The 19,382-nt window shown below is 41.6% G+C and overlaps 1 protein-coding gene across 1 annotated transcript in view; it reads right to left on the bottom strand.

Moving 5' to 3' along the window:
* The window catches only part of LOC136675384 (cadherin-12-like), a 63,801-nt gene that overhangs the window by 10,250 nt on the left and 34,169 nt on the right, over positions 1–19,382 (bottom strand). Inside the window, exons 5-8 of the mRNA XM_066651890.1 lie at positions 17,752–17,919; positions 15,054–15,241; positions 3,517–3,770; positions 1–63 (exon numbers count right to left, since the gene is read on the bottom strand). The exon at positions 1–63 is cut by the window's left edge and continues 74 nt beyond it. Of these exons, the coding sequence (XP_066507987.1) occupies positions 1–63; positions 3,517–3,770; positions 15,054–15,241; positions 17,752–17,919 (673 nt within the window). The remainder of the gene's footprint in view (positions 64–3,516; positions 3,771–15,053; positions 15,242–17,751; positions 17,920–19,382) is intronic.

The following is a 19,382-nucleotide window of genomic DNA, read 5'->3' on the forward strand; positions in this document are numbered from 1 at the left end:
GTGCCCTCCACAGGGTCGATGTCAAAGTAATTTTCTGCGTCCTTCTTCCACTCGATGGAATACCTTTCAAACAGACGGAAGAAAACAGAGAAGAGGGAGATTATTGGACTCAGATAAACTACATTGCGGCATCACTGCAGTGTGGCAGAGACAAAACACTCCAGACCCGCCATTACAGTGATATATATACAGCTTATATCATCACATATGTTCAGCTAAAACCTTGTATCTCCATGACACAGGAAGTACAGGGGTATTTTTTTTTTTTTTTTTTTTTTGAGGCAGGGTGTGGTAGAACAAGGGTATATCATGGAATACACTATCTGCTCTATAATAAAGTATAAATATGAAAAGCCAAAATAAATGTATTTCTGAAGCTGTGGGAAGCTCCTTAGGCAGGTCCATTATTAGCCTCCGTCCAATGCCCCCGGGTGGTGGCGTAGACCAATGCACACCAGCTGCTACATCAGCAGTGTTGTTTCTGTCTCAAACAAATCATCAATCATCTTCATGGTCTTCAAACTTCAAAAATACAAAATGCATGTCTCATACTGGTTCAAAATGGAACATGTATTTTAGTGTCTTTTATTCATTCATTCATTCATTATCTGTAACCATTATCCAGTTCAGGGTCACGGTGGGTCCAGAGCCTACCTGGAATCATTGGGCGCAAGGTGCGAAATACACCCTGGAGGGGGCGCCAGTCCTTCACAGGGCAACACACACACACACATTCACTCACACACTCAAACCTACGGAGACTTTTGAGTCTCCAATCCACCTACCAACATGTGTTTTTGGAGTGTGGGAAGAAACCGGAGCACCCGGAGGAAACCCACGCAGACACAGAGAGAACGCACCACACTCCTCACAGACAGTCACCCGGAGGAAACCCACGCAGACACAGAGAGAACACACCACACTCCTCACAGACAGTCACCCGGAGGAAACCCACGCAGATACAGGGAGAACACACCACACTCCTCACAGACAGTCACCCGGAGGAAACCCACGCAGACACAGGGAGAACACACCACACTCCTCACAGACAGTCACCCGGAGGAAACCCACGCAGACACAGAGAGAACACACCACACTCCTCACACACAGTCACCCTGAGGAAACCCACGCAGACACAGGGAGAACACACCATAGTCCTCACAGACAGTCACCCGGAGGAAACCCACGCAGACACAGGGAGAACACACCACACTCCTCACAGACAGTCACCCGGAGGAAACCCACGCAGACACAGGGAGAACACACCACACTCCTCACAGACAGTCACCCGAAGGAAACCCACGCAGACACAGGGAGAACACACCATAGTCCTCACAGACAGTCACCCGGAGGAAACCCACGCAGACACAGGGAGAACACACCACACTCCTCACACACAGTCACCCAGAGCGGGACTCGAACCCACAACCTCCAGGTCCCTGGAGCTATGTGACAGCGACACACTACCAGTCCTTCACAGTAGTGTCTTTTATGATTATATTTAAATTTATTTTAAGGGACAACTTGTCTGGAGGTTGGGAGGGAGGAGGATAGATCTAATGACACCACTGTTCACAGCAATGACCAGATCCTGTCAGTCGTTTCCACATAGTGGAAGAATAGATGGAAACATAATTGAGATGGTTTGGGTTGCCAGATCTTGCATTTGGCTTATAAGATCTATGTTCTTTATATCTTTTGACATTCCTCATTGACGTGTATCCCCTCTGAAATACAGAGAAAATGACATAATACTGGCCTTTAATGATCATTTTGCCTGGAACATAAACAAATGGAGTGAACAGTCAATGGTCAACGACAACAGCCCTGAGCACTTCCTGTTCTTCACAGACATCACTATCACAGAGTGATCTGTGGAGGAATGTAAACACGGAACAAAAGCACATATCGTCGCCAGCTTGTTTTTAAAAGGTTGTTTTTTATTCATGAGCGGCTGTTAGGTCAGTGTGTGTTGGTCAGTGCACGCTGGTGTACGATTGTTATCCGATCTTTCAGCAGGATAATAGCTAATGTCCTGTAGTGAAATATTAAAGCCTCAGCGGTCTCCAGAGTTTATTGCACAACTACAGAGTCCATTTGTGTCCCACGTCTATGAAAAATTCATCCTAAAACAAATACTTCTGGAACGCTGACATGTTTTGTGCCGTGACACATCACACGCCGTGAACGTCAACCCGGAGCGACCCACCTGGGGTAAAAAAAAAAAAAAGTGGGAAAAAAATGCCACTTTAAATCCACTCTCCCGCTTCTAACCACAGAGGAAGTTTGTCGGAGTGAATTGAGTCAGTGGAAAACGGGCTCGAAACAAACATAGGAGATCCACACACAGCTTTGTACACCTTCACTGCTCATTATCTTCTCTTACACCTTGTAACATGGGAGCCTGAGCCTATAGGGAGATGAGTTATTGCACATATGATGAGGGAATGTATTCCTATTCAGTTAGAAAAACACAAGACCTCCACTGTGTGAAGCATGGGGGTGGAAGCATCATGACACAGGGTTGCTTACCAGGGCACTGAATACCATTGAAGAGCTAAGGAAGCCGTTAGGGGTTAGATGCATTCCTCTGACTCTTCAGCCGTGGATGTTGAGGGAGAAGTAAGACCATCTTAACCTTCCTCTTGTGTTAGCGTCTTGACCGACCTGATTTTAGGTTTTAAATGCACACAAGTACTCCATAAATTTGTTCTTGTTCTTGTGAAAAATGCTCTTGTTAAAATTATGGCTTTTCTGTTGTTAGGGTCAGTTTTGACCCAGGTATAGTTTTAAATCAGAAAACAAAAACAAGCATCAAATCTGGACTCATAAACACACTGTACACCAACAGCCTACAGCTGGCTCCTCCTACAACCACTCGAGCAGACACAGAGAGAACACACCACACTCCTCACAGACAGTCACCCGGAGGAAACCCACGCAGACACAGAGAGAACACACCACACTCCTCATAGACAGTCACCCGGAGGAAACCCACGCAGACACAGAGAGAACACACCACACTCCTCACAGACAGTCACCCGGAGGAAACCCACGCAGACACAGAGAGAACAAACCACACTCCTCACAGACAGTCACCCGGAGGAAACCCACGCAGACACAGAGAGAACACACCACACTTCTTACAGACAGTCACTCGGAGGAAACCCACGCAGACACAGGGAGAACACACCACACTTCTCACAGACAGTCACTCGGAGGAAACCCACGCAGACACAGAGAGAACACACCACACTTCTTACAGACAGTCACTCGGAGGAAACCCACGCAGACACAGGGAGAACACACCACACTCCTCACAGACAGTCACCCGGAGGAAACCCACGCAGACACAGAGAGAACACGCCACACTCCTCACAGACAGTCACCTGAAGCGGGAATCAAACCCACAACCTCCAGGTCCCTGGAGCTGTGTGACTGTGACACTAACCTGCTGCTATTGATCATATTATTACCTCATTTCTATTCACTCCTGTTAGGTGTGTTGTTTCTTACCTGATAGGACTGTCCCCTACATCCACGTCTTCTGCACTCACTGCTCCGATAACGATCCCGGGGGGAGTGTCCTCATAGGTCTCCATGCTGTAAGACGACCTGCTGAAGACCGGGGGTTCGTCCACGTCCAGTACGTTCACCTTCACCGTGGCTGAGTCTTTGTAAGGACCCAGGTGCAGGAAGCGGGAGTCCAGGTGAGCGTTGGACGCCTCCACTTTAAAACTGTAGGACTTTCTGTTCTCAAAGTCCAGTGCCTGAAGAGCAGGAGAAACAAAGAAGATTGTTCAGATAACTTCTATAAGAACATTGGTATTGTCATGTAAATTACTGCCTCTGGTATTTTCCATGAAGCAAGTGAGAGGGGTATCTTTGTGAACTATGTGTTAGAACCGCTGCAAAAACACAGAAGCAGAAGGCAAAACGTGAATGAGACACCGCTGCTTTTACTGGTGGAGGTACCGCTAACGTAAGCTTATTTACCAGCTTCATATGTGAATTTCCATTTTCACCTTAACACTAGCAGCATCAGACTTCTCTGACCCACTGAGACCTGGAAGCAGTGGTTTGGTTCTGTAACCAACACGGCACTCTGAGTAAAGTCAGTCGTTCAGTTCAGGGCTCAAATAAAATAAACCGGCCTCCGGCGCTTCTAGTGGTAAAGTCACTAATTGAGGGTGGTATCATCTTCCTTATTGATTTTACCCTTCCACATTAAATGTCACTTTAGGAGGCTTTACACTTTTAATACTGTGCCTCCCCCCCACCCCCCCACCCCCGCCCACAAATTATTTTCCATATTAATCAAACAAAACGTGGATTTACACCTTTACTCATTAGATATATAATATATTACTAAATATATAAATAAAATATATACTGGATGAGCAATTGTCTACCAACTGTTGCTTAGTTATTTTTAGGATCAGAAGAAATTCCAGCCTTCACTGGAGTTCCTAATCCTTTATCTCTTCCATAGCCCCTCGGATTGACGCCATGCCTTCTATTTAACATTTCCACTGCATAGAAACCTCCCTTTTTCTCCCAACAGTATAGCTGGGGTAGTGCTTGATGCGAGCTTTCTTCAGGTGAAAGCTTTCCTGCGGAGGCACAATGCGACTAATATCCGACTTCAGAGCGAAACGCAGGAAGCTCACCTCTCCCTTTGATTGTGAGCGCTCCGGTAAAAAAAAAAGAGGGGAGCCTGCATTTGACTGACCCGCCTGGAATTTGAAATACATCGCGCCTCATTCGGGGCATGATGCAACGGCTCCAGCTTTCAATAACAGCAAGCTCCCGCCGAGATGAGAGGGAAATGGAGGCTGGAGGGTGCCATTGACTCGGCCCTAACACCACACGCCACAGAGAGAGAAAGAGAGAGCGAAGGATGGGAAGAGAAAACGGAGGGCTTTCATGCCTGTAAAAGGCAGGATCTGACACAGTCACACTCACTAAATGGGGAGAGAGAGAGAGAGAGAGAGAGAGAGAGAGAGAGAGAGAGAGAGAGAGAGAGAGAGAGAGAGAGAGAGAGAGATGGAATAAGCCAAACCCCATGGCTGGCCACCAGGGCACTTATCCATGCGCTCTATAACAATTGTCCTATCGGACTTGGACACATCTTGGTTCAGCATCAACAAAACTCAATCAAAACCCATTCTGTAGGAGGTCAGAGGTGTTATCCACAATGTTATCCATGTGTTGCAGTCATGTGATTTGTTTTGGGAGGGGGACTAATGTATAAATACAGCGATGTATAAATGTATCTCAACAATTCGCTGGCGGGAGTCTCACAACACCCAGAAGCACAGAACTTCACTAACTCTTTACATCAAGGGGGTAAAAGATCCCACAGTGTAGCAAAATGATGAGATATTGTTATATTCTGTTAGCCATATTAGCATTTTTGTCATAAGATCTAAACTAGCATATTAATATTTTAAATTATTCATACACTGTAGTATTTTCTTTTAGCGTGTAAGAGACTACAGACACACGCCATGTTTTTGACTCTTAACCAATTAGCAGATGGCTTGCCTTCTTGCCTGTCAGAACCAAACATAGCTCTCCAAGGTGCTGAACTGAAAGCACCATTGTTGTGGAATGTCTGAGGTTGTGTAGCCCAAAGGGGTGGGGCTAGGAATCTCTCACCCTGGCCACAGACTACAGATTACAGATAAACTTATATTTTACATTAACCTTGTTGATGTAGACATGTGTGGTTGTTTGTGCTGTGCTGCCCAGGGACAAAATGTATATAAACATGGATATGCCAGGGCACCTGGAGACTCACCCTGGTCTTAAGACAAGGATCTGCTGAATCCAAACTTATTTAGTCCATGGCAACACCAGCATAGCTGATATTAACAACCTCAGATGGGAAATACAAATAAATCAATGATGCTAAGAGCTGAAGGACAGCGTGTAAATAGTTTTGTTTAGCTTTGCTCTGATGCTGACCACCAGATACACACCACCCATAAAGCACATTCTAAATCAGTGCAAGGGGAATGTTTATTCCCAAAAAGTTGCACAAGAGGGTGCAGCTGCTGTTATTGTTTTTAGAGCATCTTTAAATATGATCTATAGATTGGAGTGTTCCAATGATTCCAAAGTGTTCGAAAGTCTGGACATAACCTTCCTGATTTTTATGTGGCAGAATGCTGTAAAAACTTCACAACAATGTTCCAAGTTTTTTTGTCTTAAATGATTAAAACCCTTAATTTCAATATAAAGCTCAAACAGCCTCCAAAATGTCCAAATATTGGACGTAGAGTGTACTCCTTTGGTCTTGCCCCATAACCTGGCAGGTTATGCGATACAAACAGCACAATAATATATCAGTTGCAGTGTTCTTAGTCATTATATTAATGTGTAATAACATAGTTATAGACGGCACATTGTGTGATCCATTTACATCATTGCTGTATGCATTGTCATTGTGTAATTATAGACTTATTAATACACAATGTATAATACAGATGTCACACTGCATGTGTTGTACATGTATTAAATACACAGTAATTACCAACACAAAATAGTTCCATCATTTTTGCATGTATTCTTAGTGTTACAACACATTTATAGTTTATTATACGCCCTGGATGAAAAGTGGGGCTACAGCTTGCTCCATGCCCTAGCAAATTAGGCTGCACCAACAGCTCAATAAAGCATGTTTTCTCAGATGCAGCAGGTCATCATTGAGACGAACGGGGTGGAGGAGTCTATCAGACATCACAGCTGTGAGAAGCCATAGAAAGCTGGCCACGCTCCAAAACTCATGTAAGGATGTTCCTGCCTGTCCCAGCACTTTTTGATATGGAAATGGCTACCTTCACACGCCTGGGTGAGCTTGTGTGATGGATTTAGTTTAGCAGCGGTGCTTTACCACCCTTTGATTAAGAGCTTGCACATGCCAGGTGACTCCTTCTGTCTTTGATACGTGTACATGGACATCTGAGAGAATACCAACCAGCAAACAAGCACTCGCAAATCTGTTTTATGGTTGTAAAAACCAAAAATAAACAAGAACCATGGGCTATGTATCATTTATTACTAATGTATTACTGTGTTATTACCTCTGAGGTCAGTTGTTTTGCCTCGGATGTGCTTTCTGACATGCCCAACCTGAATTAACTCTGAAGCTGTGACTGGCTCTGATGTTTGTTGTTTATTTATATATTTATTCTCTTCTTTTACAAACCAGGCGGCCGCAGGCTTACAGAGCAGGGAGGAAGCATCAGCAGCCTGTCGGAAACACCTAGCCGTATTTCCCCTTCTCCTCTGTGGGTGGTCTGGTTAGTGGTGACAGCTGCACCACGCCGCTGTCCGCCTGCATCTTAGCCAGCAGTGTAAAAATACAGCATGAGGCATTGTATTTTTGTGTTGTGTGCAGATGTTGGAACACCCCTAGTTAAATAACTGCTGAGGTTTCTAAGTGTAAATACACTAGAAATGAATTAAACTATGGCTTTATGCTGTATTTTTTGAAAATATAGAGGGCGCATTAACATACACAGAAATGTGTTCTTTAATTCACCCTAGTTTTTCTTAATAACATAGTAATAATCAGTTCTTGTTCACATTTCTGTGGAAAAGTAATTTATTCATCTTCTGTAACCGCTTCATCCTGATCAGGGTCATGGTCGGTCCAGAACCCGGAAGGTGCACCAGGCTACAGCACACTCACAGAGAATGCTTGACCTAATCCAAATGTACCTTTATAAAGTAGTAATAAGCAGTACGCTAAATGGTAACTATTGAATTGATAATAATCAAGGTCTCTTAATGCGAAGTGCCCAACCCTGCTGACTGCTCAGTGGACAGCATGGTGAGTCGCAGTCAGACAGACGGACAGGTCACCCACCGGATTCACACCACTGCCTCTCAGCTGGTTTCTATTAGAGCTAATAATATTAATATGCCTCATGACCTGAACACAGGTGAAGTGTCCCCAGCTGAAGCATTCATGCTTTCATAATTACCTCACACATCAAAGACTAGCATTAGTTTATATGCAGACGTTGCAATAAACACACACACACACACTCACACACACTTTACACTCCTCATCAGAATCTGATCAAATTAGCTACAACACACCCCACCCATCCACACACTTCACACATCACATCAAAGACTCAACACTGACACCCTGACTCTCCTGCCCATATCAACCATCACCATTAATATTCCAGAGCTACAGCACAGCTGCATTTTCTCAACTTTAAAACAGAAGATCTGGCAACCTTCCTATGGGCCTTTAGGTGGCACTGTTTACTGAGTCCTTGGATGCTGCTCTGTGGAGATCTCCCAGCGGAAACTTTGTGTTTCTGTTTATATTCTGAGATGCCCAGAAGAGGATGAGAAATCACATCCCAGGCCAGAAAAGCTGATCTGAAAAAAAAAAAAGTTGATTTGTTATTCAACATGGCGCCCACTGCAAAGCCCTATTTAATTCTCTCACTAATTGGCATTTATTCATGAATTCCAAATGCAGCTGTACAATGTGAAAGGAGCTCCTCCGGGTTGTGGGGAGGGTGGGTGGAGGCAATTCAGAAGGGGATGGGTGGGTGTGTTTGTGGGTGGAGGCTGTTTAGAGACCTGACACAAATTTGATTGAGTTTATTTTGTATGTTTATTTATATTTATATATTTTATAGAATCCTAAAATAAATCAGCTCTAATGAAACAAAAGTAAAATGCCTGCCGTCAAGCCGAAAGTGTGTAAGGCACATGAGCGTGGACAAATGTGTCTGGGTTAGCTTTATTTATATACTTTTTAAATTATTATTATTTTTTTTATTTTTATGTTTTTTGGCGGGGGGCATTTACTCATTTGTTGGAACACTGTCCAATATGTTACACAGCTTTCTGTGATAGAGCCACACCGGATGTTGTGTTGGTATCCTATGTGAAAAATGAGGTGGTTTAGTGTTGTCAAAATTAATGTGTTAAAGCAGAGTCCAGTGATGTACTATCTGTGTTACTCAGTGAAGTCAGCACAACATCACTACTGTTGAGTTCAGAGTGTAATTTACGTGATACTTATGTGGATGTATGTATTAAATATCATAACTAGCTCTCACTTTTACATCTGTCACTCTCATTGTTGCTTACACATACGGCTAACTGCAATATAGCATTATGTCTCTCCAGTGTTAAAGAGATTCAGTGTTAAAAGTCATCAAAATGAAAGTTCAATAATAGTTTCCTCTAAACAATTTATTATGCATATACAACTGCATTGTGCCCAGTGATTCTGGGTGGACTCTGGACCCACCGCAACTGTCACGCCCTCGTCCTGTCATTTCTGTTTTCCCTGCCATGTGCTCTCTCAGCACATGGCTCTGTTTGTTGTTGTCCATGTCTCCGCCTATGTCCTGCCTTTCTTCCTCCCCCTCTTTATCTGTCTCAGGTGCATCTCATCTGTGTTTAGTATTTAAGTCCCCTTGTATCACTTCCTTTTTTGGTCATTTTCACTCTTTCGGTCCCTGTTGTTACCTCTGTCACGTTCTCAAGTCTGTCTGTCTCCTCTGTTTCTCGGTCATTGTTTTCCACGTCGTCGTTTCATGTTGTCATTTCACTTCCTCTGTCGTTGTTTTGTTTTGTAGTCTGGTTATCTCTTTAGTCTGTCTGTCCCGTTTGCCCTGTTTAGCTCCCCGTGTCCAGTTTAGCCGGCTTAGCTCCCTGTTTGTTGTCTCTCTGGTAAAATATTTTGTAAATAAAGTACTTTGTTTTAGCGAGTGCGTCCGCCTCCGTCAGTCCCATCCGCGAGTCCCTGACAGCAACCCTGAACTGGATAAGCAGTTACAGACAATGAATGAATGAATGAATTAATTAATACTCCAAACTTAAAGAAGTACCAACTTTATTGATTTAATTAAATTTCTTATTAGACAGGCGCTACTATTAAAAATAAATATTGTTGCTTTCTCCATTTTTGTTGATTTTTAGTTTACTATGTTTGTACATGGCTGCTGTCCACATTGCGTACACAATTCATGATAAATATACTAATAGAAATGATCCAAAATTACTTGGAATAAAATGTTTTTACATTAAACTAAGCCAGTTATATCCAGCAATGGTCTTTTAATATAATAAAATATGCACAAATATAACACAGGACCAACATTTTCTGTTAGGGGGAACAGTCATAAGCATTCACTCGTGACCCTAAGTCATCACTTGACCTCAAGTGAACAATATGAGACGACATAAATTAATTTTTACAGTGTTAAAAAAATACATTAAAAAAGAAAGAATTGTGTCTATTCACTTGTGAATTCTAGCCAAAGTAAATTGTTGAAGAAGATGTTTCAAAACGTGCTCCTTGTACAGGACACGGACTAGAAACAGCAGATAAATGCCACTTTCAAGGCCATTGTTAACGTCTTTTCAATAGAAAAGTCAACAAAACACGTCATTGGACCAAGGGAGCCGAAACTTTTGCACACAGCTCAATATCTCTGTTGTCTCGTCACACTGACATTGAGATTTCCCCAAAGCTTTCTTCCACAAAAGCACTATAATAAGCTTTTATTCGCACAGTCAAAGCAAGAGATATATTGGAGGTGGTCTGAGGTACCATGCGCCCACTGCTGTCGCATTGTCCTCACACAGGCGATTATCCCTTTGAACCCGTTTAGGCCCCGAGATCCTCTTATGGCCCCAGCTCACTCTAAAGCCTGGAGAGACCCCAAAATTCAATGCTTCAGCATTTCAGCAGGGTCCTGGGTCAGCGCAGCATGGGGGCGAGGCTGAAGGCACAAACCGGTTCTCCGTTTCAATGTCAAGGAATTTCAAGGTCAGTTACCAATACCACATTGTTCATATTTCAGCAATGGGAACGAAGTAGGAGCAATTTCTTAAAAACATTGAGAAAAGGCAATAGAAACAAAAGAAGAAATCAATACAAAACAAGCCAAGAAGCTGGCGTTCTCAGATCAGACTGGTCTCAATGTGAATGCATGTGTTTTATTAAAAGATCATTCCCAAAATTGGTACATGTGTACATTCTAAACATATGTTATAAGCATAACCCTAACCCTAATCCTAAACATAACTGTTAACCTAAAGGCCAACTTAAAATCCTGTGTCGAATAAATGCAGACTCTAGATCGTAGTCTTCGGAAGTGCCCTACAAGGTTGTGAGTGTTTATTCTTGTGCATTGGTCTGTTTGCATTGCTCTGCAATTACAAAGTCACTAGGGCTGAATCTCAAATATCGTACACCACCCTATGTAGTGCACAATGCAGGTCATAAAATAATGGTTAAGGCATTCAAATATGCATTGTATGTCAGATAATGAACACATTTATAATGGCATTTAAGCTTCCACTCTCTCTGTCTGACATTTAGTGCACTGTTTGTGCACTATGTAGGGAGTAGGGTGCTATTAATATTGGCCTCAATCAGTGTATCTCTATGAATCATAATTTACAAAATTTAGGAATACAAAGTGTTAGTAATATACTGCAATGTACATTTGTCTTAGGCACATAAGATTGTAATGTTTTTTTAAAGTAAATGATCAATTTAATAAACGTGATGTTTGCAAACATATACAAAGTGGGATCAAAATAAATATTAATAAAAAATTCAGGAAAAGTGAACTGACTAGTGCCATGAGGAGAGATTTGGAAAGGGTTAAACAAGTACATTTGCACACACAGCATATCACTTCTATCACTTCTAGCATATCATTTCTTACTGGAGTGTTTTTTTTTTTTTTTTTTTTTTTTTTTTTTGCCTCTCAGATAAACATCTTTTTTTTTGCACAATATGTTATGAGCTAATTTTTGGAGATCCTGCCTCACATATGATATCTAAACATTACTGAATATGTTTGGGATTGCGGGGCATGTAACCAACTTCTAAGACTGAACTTTGGAGGTGTGCACTGTTAGAAAATGTGTCACTGTGGTGGTACTTTTGCTGTCTCTGTGGTAGTACCCTCAAGGGTTCATATTTGTACAATTAATTAGGGAAAAACATTGTACCTTGTTCTATTATAATTTTAGATTTTAAAAATGTGTTGATTTCCTAAGCCGCATTTCATCTCCAGGACTTTTATTATGTTTTTTTTTTTGTTTGTTTGTTTGTTTTTTTTTTGTTTTTTTTTTTGACACAGTTCTATAATGAAAACTTCCAAATATTCAAGTCTCCTTCTAGAGAAGAGAATGTAATGTACTTTCAGGGAACACAACTGGACTTTTAAACACTGTTGTACCTTTAGTGACCAATTATGTACCTCCACTGTACCTTCATTTCTCAGAGAGTGGCTGTGATTTAAAAAAGGGCTTTTAATGAGAACAGAAGCTGTGATAAAACCAAGTGTATTAACCACCTAGTACTATGTATTTAGTTGGCGAGGCCTCTGTGTAAAGTCAGGATTGATCATTTAGAGAAAGGGAAGGTAGGGAGGAGGGAAGATATGACACGGTTGAGGACAGTGGGGTTCTGTCATTGACCCTGTTCGGAGCCCACAGTGAGGATCCCTCATCTCCATTTGCAGTGTGTTTTTGGGTCAGCGGATACGGCCAGCATTCTGCAGCGTAAGGACTGCGTGACTTTGTCCTCGCTGCAGCTGTTCTGGAGTCTGAACGCAGCTCAGGGAATAAGGGGGGAACAAAAAATTAAAGCTGGGGCCTAAGAGAAAGGATGAGAGAAATAGGTGGAGCGTTACCTCATTATTACACATAACAATGTTAGCACTGCGCTCCATCACCGTGGCTAACACCACCTGAGGTAGCCAAGACCTCCATAAAAACAGCATCTGAGTGCACAGTTTCTGTTGTTATGAATTTCTGGGAGCAGTGGTCTGTCATCACTCTACCCTCAGACCCTCAGGGCCCTTCTAGGCCCCCTGCAAAGTTAACTGCTGTGGCTCACGCTAATGACACAGTAATGACAGAGTAACCTCCTCTGCAACCTATCCCTGGAGGATAGAGAGGGAGCTCTCTGGACTCAGCCTCCAGCTTTTACGAGGCCGTTGTGAACGGAGGAGCACTTATGCACTTGGATGCCGGGAGATATAGAGTGTTCACGTTACCTGCCGTCTGAGGGGAGATCTCCCTGTCACATTGCATCAAGAGGTGGGAGCGCCTGGATCTCCAAGAGCTGATTTATTCATGCCCTTGAAATCCACAAATATAAAATTAATTAAATAAATACATAAATATGTAGGGAAAAAAAGACTGAGATCCTTTCACAACCACCACCACCCCATAATCCCCTCCAAAACAATGTATTTTTAAAAAGCAGAGTGATGCAAGCTCTCCTGCAGCTGTTTGTGTATCATCACTTTTGGGTGCGTTGGTGAAACAAGGCCCTGCGATGTCCTGGGGACAGTCGTAACCTGCATAAACGAGATGATGGATCCAGATTCTGATTGGAGCAGGCAGTTTCGTGCAGTGGGTCGGACATTAACGGTTTTATGACTTGTAATGCATTATTCACTGCGGACGGGTGGAGGCTGGTGCACCGCAATAAGAACCTCGCACCCTTAGGGCAAACGGAGAAATGCAAACCCGTGTATGGAATGTATCTAGGCCGGAGAAGCACAATGGGCCTGGGCTGTCGGTTCCACGTGCGTTTGTGTAGAAGAAGACAAGAGCATTATGAAGAAGTGAGCTGGACGAGTTGAAAGGTTTCTGAAGTGAGGGTTGAGTGAGGGTTAGTCTTAGGTCAGTTAGAAATAGGGAAGAGGAGGAGTGGCTTGGAAAAGAGGTCATTCATTCATTTATATAAACATTCTTTAATGAATTACTTTGCTCATTTGATCACATCTTCATTAATTCATTCATTCATTATCCATTGACTTTCTTGTGCATTTATGGATTCATTCATTCACTGTATTATCCCATCATTAACCCATTCTTTTAGACAATCTTCCATATATTTGTTCAATAATCCATTCATATATGGTCATACATTCACCCATCCATTAATTCATTCATTCGTTCATTCATTCATTCATTCATTCATTTGTTTGTTTGTTCGTTCATTCATTTGTTTGTTTGTTTGTTCATTCATCCATTCATTTGTTCATTCATCCATTCATTCATTCATTCACTCAAACACCTACATATAAACACACTCATCCTCATTCATTCAATCAATCATTTATTCATTTGCTCATTTACACACACACATACTCACTCACATTCATTCATTCATCCATTCTGAAAATCAATCATTATTTAATCCATGTATTAACATACTTGCGCTCATTAATTCATTCATTGCTTGTATGCTTGTTCAGCCTTTCATTCATTCATTCATTCATTAGATATATTTCCTTCATCCTGATCCTGAGTCACAATGGGTCCGAATCCCAGCCTGAATCAATGTGTGCAAGTTTTACACACGCACCCAGTCAGTCACACACTCACCCAGTCACTCACATACTCACACCTGTGGACAGTTTCACACACTCACCCAGTCACTCACACACTCACACCTGTGGACAGATTCACAATTTAGCATTTATAATGTTATACTTTTGGAAGAAACCCACACAGACACAGGGAGAACACACCAAACTCCACACAGACCTGAGGGGATCTCTGGATTCACAAACCCATGACCCTGAAACTGACAAAAACACGACCTGTAACGCCACCAGCAGGAAACTCTAAGCCATAATCCAGTCTTAGACTAATTTAATCTACTAGCTTGGTCTCCTCTAAACACACAATGATACCAAGCTGGAAGCTTGAAGGTGAACATAAGCCACTGCATCTCTTTGAAATGCCAATAATACAATATTCAACTGACTTGTTAGAAACCAGTCTGCATTTTCCTAAAATCCCAAAAGTAACATTGATAATGATAACCCCTAGCTACAGGGTCTATAAAATATTGCTATAACACAGGACTATGCTATGGCTTGTGATAAACAGACATGACCATTTAAAATATCCTCTGACTGAAGGCTAACCAAAAATATCTGTCGTTTTCTGTCTTGGAATTATCAATATGAACTTTCCAACAAGCTTAAAAATAATTTTCCCTCCTCCACAAGTCTTCCTTTTACCTTCTTCAGCACCACGATGCCCTCCTGAGTGTGTTCGTCAGTGTAGATGTCAAATGTGGAGCTGCTGTCTCCAGGAACAATGCTATACTCCACTTCAGCATTCTTCCCCAAGTCCAGATCATGCGCTTTAATCTTCCCCACCGAGGAACCAAGCGGCGCAGACTCGGGAACCCGCAGGTGGAAGATACCTGGAACAAGAGAAAAAATACCAAGGAAAAAAAAATATGTGAATAATATAAAGGGAGAAAACAACCAGCAACAAACCTGTCACTCAGAAAAGTACCTAAAGGCCCCCGACAATGAGGGCATGCTTCTAGAGGTAGTTAGCGCTAATTATCCGCTAATCACTTCAACAGCTCTGCCAGTGAGTACAAGCGTAGCAATCACATTTGCAAAATCCTCCAAAGCTGTTTGGGTTTGTGTACAAACCAGTGCCTGGCTGCCTTCATCGGGGGCAGGTGTGGATTGGGCCATGGAACTGAACCTCTTTGTGGACACTAATTAATCAATTATTCACACAATTTTCTAAAATTACTCGTGATATATTGAATTGTCCATTCTGAAGACTGAAGCTTTTCTCACAGTTTAATTATTGTTATTTTTGTATTATTGATTTAAAAACATTATCACAACAATAATGTTAGTCCTTCCTTGTATCTTTGGTAGGGAGATAAATGTGAACTGTTACATGCGTGAGAAACTGGTGAGAGGAAACTGTGCTCTTTTGCTTTATAAAAATATATATAACTTTTGAATTTGAATCTCTTAATTTGCTCAAGTAAAATACTCAGGGAGAGCTTTAGCATCAGCCACGGAAGCTTTACTAGAGAAAAGTAACACTTTTGTGAGGGATAATAAAGTAAAATTAAATATAAACAAATTTAATTAAATGCAGCCTACATTCTCAGCATAACAGTAGCAACACTGTGTTTATACAAGCAATTAAAACCAGTAATACGCTACTGGAAGGGAATTGTGCCACAATTTGGTAAAATGATCAATTAGCATTTAAAAAAAATATATTATAAAAAGCACATTAACTTCCCACATGCTTTAACAGCTTATTTTTAAAAGAACTATTTCAAAGATAAGCTATTGCTAACTTTTCAACTCTTCAAATATTGAGGGTCATTCAGTATTAAAGAGGCAAGGGGAGCACCCTCCCTCCCAAAACTCCCTCGCAAACTCATCTCTCACAAACACAATCTGTCTGCATGCTTTTTATAGACCTGTGTCAGTTTATAGTTAGAGAGATGCCCAAATCAGGCGCACTAACATGTTAATTAGCGGCTTTCCTGGTGGCAGCTGTGCCCTAAATGTTAGAAAAGTGGGCTTGGAAATGGAAGGTCTTTGCAGTGGTTTTCACAACTGTCAGGAAAAGGAACAATGTTTTCTCCTCGTCCAGAATCCATTGCTCTTCAGTGAGGCACCTAACAACCGAATGCGTTCGGGGTGCTATTGCTGGCAGCCCACGGCTTTGGGGCTGTGTGTGTGCAAAGATTGCTCATGTGTATGTGTGTGATTGTTCATCGTACTTATGGGTCAAATCCAAAGACTTAATTTCCCTGAAGGGATTAACAAAGTAATTCCCTCTACTTCTTTTCCTTCTTCTACAACACTTTTTTTTTTTTTTTTTTGACAAGAACCAATATAAAACATCTTCCTCTAATAGGCAGTGCATGTCATAAACACTGCTTCTGTCTGTGGTGATGTCTTGTTGATGTAACACCTCTCTTAAGTGACATTGACTTTTTTTGACATTGGCTTGCCATCATAATTTTCTGGGGGCAATTTAGTACAATTTAGCATGTCACAATATTATTTAGATGTTTTAAAGCCGCTCAGAATCACAGCAAAACGTGTAAATCACAGGTTAGTGTATCAACGTGTGAGTAACACTAGCTTTAGGCTTAAAACTAAGCATTACCTTAACGCTAGCCATGACCATAACACTAATCCTAACCTATCCTTAACTGTAACACTAGGCATGACTCTAACTCTAACCTCAACAGTAAGTGTGACACTAAAGGTAGCTGTATGCATTTGTACTTACTCAACGCCTGCACAAATGCACTACACCATTGTGAGCATTTACAATTGTGCTCAGGTGTCTGCATCACCCTGGAATTACACTGCCTAACCACTAGGATCATATGTACATATAGTATATGCCCACAACCCTATGTAGTACACAATGTCGTTTTGTAGTAGTGTTCGTTTTTCAAATCTGCAGGGTGCACTATTTGAGGAGTAGGGTGTTAATGGGAACAGAGCATAATTTACATGATGTGCCAGGAAAGTAACACCAACAAAGCACTAACTAGTTCCTCTAGTGTGTTCCTGCTCCTCTTAGCAAGTTTTTTTTTTTCTTTTCCATGAATAAAAGAGAGGTAATAGGCATGTTGCATCTTCAAAGATGCTATCCAATAGTAAGTTATGACTAATGTTATGACCAGTTATGACCAGCATTAGTGTTAGAGATCACTGTTACAGATTGTAGCCAATCTGTTGATACCCAGTTTGTGTTAGTCATCCTAGCCTTCCATCAGTGGTCAGAATCTTGTTTGGAAATTTCATATCAGAAACAAACCAGCTCTGTTACTGTACACCCTTTTAGATGTTTCTAATGAAGAGGCCAACAAGTATCAGTGCAAGTCCTGGGAGTCAAAGTGGATAGTGGATTTCTTTCAGAACATACTTTTAGCGAATCTGGGTGGATTGTCGTTGACGTCAGAGAGGCTGATGTTGATGGTGGTGGTCCCGGCAAGGCCCCCTAGCTGCCCGCCCATATCTTTGGCCTGGATCAACACCTGGTACGTCTCCTTGACTTCCCGGTCCATGTTGGGCAAGGCGATCTTTATCACACCTTAAAGAAAGACAGGAAGGAAGAGTGTTTTAAGAAAACGGCCAGTAGGTGGTGGGGTTATAATTCAAGGGGAATTCAATACTCTTTTGATGGCCTATGCACAGAAACAGAGATAAGCTTTTTAATAGCCCTTCATTAATCTGCGTTCCTAAGGGCAGCGCCATAAAAGGTGAGAATCTGACATTCTGCTAAAGGCTAATCAGCCTTAATAGTTTCTTTCTCAGAGGGAATACCTTTTGATCAGGAGATGCCGACTTGACACCGGGTCAAGAAAATGCCAGCATTTAAAAAAATAATAATTAAATAAATAAAAATGGCAGGCTTTGTTTAGAGACACTTGGGCGTCATCGTGAATTCCTCATGCAAACGTTTCATCTCCCAGAGATTTATTAATATAAATAGACATCATAACTGCTTGAGTTCTGTAGTTAGAGAGCCAGGAAAGCGAGTCTTGGAGGGTTTTGTTTGTGTGGTACTCAAGACATCAGCTCTAAAACGTGCTAAAAATATTGCAGTGTTGGTGTGACGGGTTTTAGCCACTGTACACAAACAGAATATTACAAGAAGCAATGTTTGGGAGTGATATTCAATAGTTTATAACATACAGTCCTGGGTATGACACAACTACAGTCTTCTGATAGTTGTTTCATGGCCATTTCAAATGTCTACTGCCATGTTCTGCCCTTGTCTTGTGTTTCTGGATTTCTTTATATGCCTATTAAATTTCTTTCCATTTGCATGCTTATGTCTATGCCCCAGCCCTGTCTCCATCTGTTTTTATATTGTCCACTCTTTCTCTCCAAATAATTACCTGAGTCTTAAGTAATTAGAGGTTGACTGTTCCCTTTTATTTGTCCCTTTTTTTTTGTGTGTCTTTTTGTTCCTTTGAGGTCCATTATTGTTATACTGCCACATACTGTAACATGTAAGTTTTTTTTTTCTTTTTCTTTCTTTTTTTTCTGCATATGCTTTCAATTTTTTGACGGGTACACTTTACGGAGCAAATGACGCTACCATTCAGGTGAGATGTAAAATTGAGGTCCTGACATCCTAAGGTTATATACAATCCCTGGGCATTTTCTTGAAATGAGACATGCTGTTACTCCAAGGGCTAAACCTACCACAGTCCTTTCACTTCTGGTCTCCAAATCACCAAATATGGCTTATTCATATTTAAATGGCTTATTCGTTCCCTCTTTTTCCCTCTCTAACTGATCACTAAGGTGTGGTTTGTGTACTGGTGTGGACTGGCAGGTGGATGCTGCAGATTGCTGGTTGTTGAGGTGAGCCCTGGATGTTTGATCAAATGGACAAATACCTAAATAAATACATAAATAAATAAACAACACCAATGCACTTCTATAATGCCATGAAATACATGAACAATATACATGGTACAGCACATGATATAACACAAGTGTTGTGTTTTTTTTTTTTTTTTAAACTGAGTTTTCCAAGTATTT

This window comes from Hoplias malabaricus, chromosome X1 (assembly GCF_029633855.1).
Source record: "Hoplias malabaricus isolate fHopMal1 chromosome X1, fHopMal1.hap1, whole genome shotgun sequence".
NCBI lineage: Eukaryota > Metazoa > Chordata > Actinopteri > Characiformes > Erythrinidae > Hoplias > Hoplias malabaricus.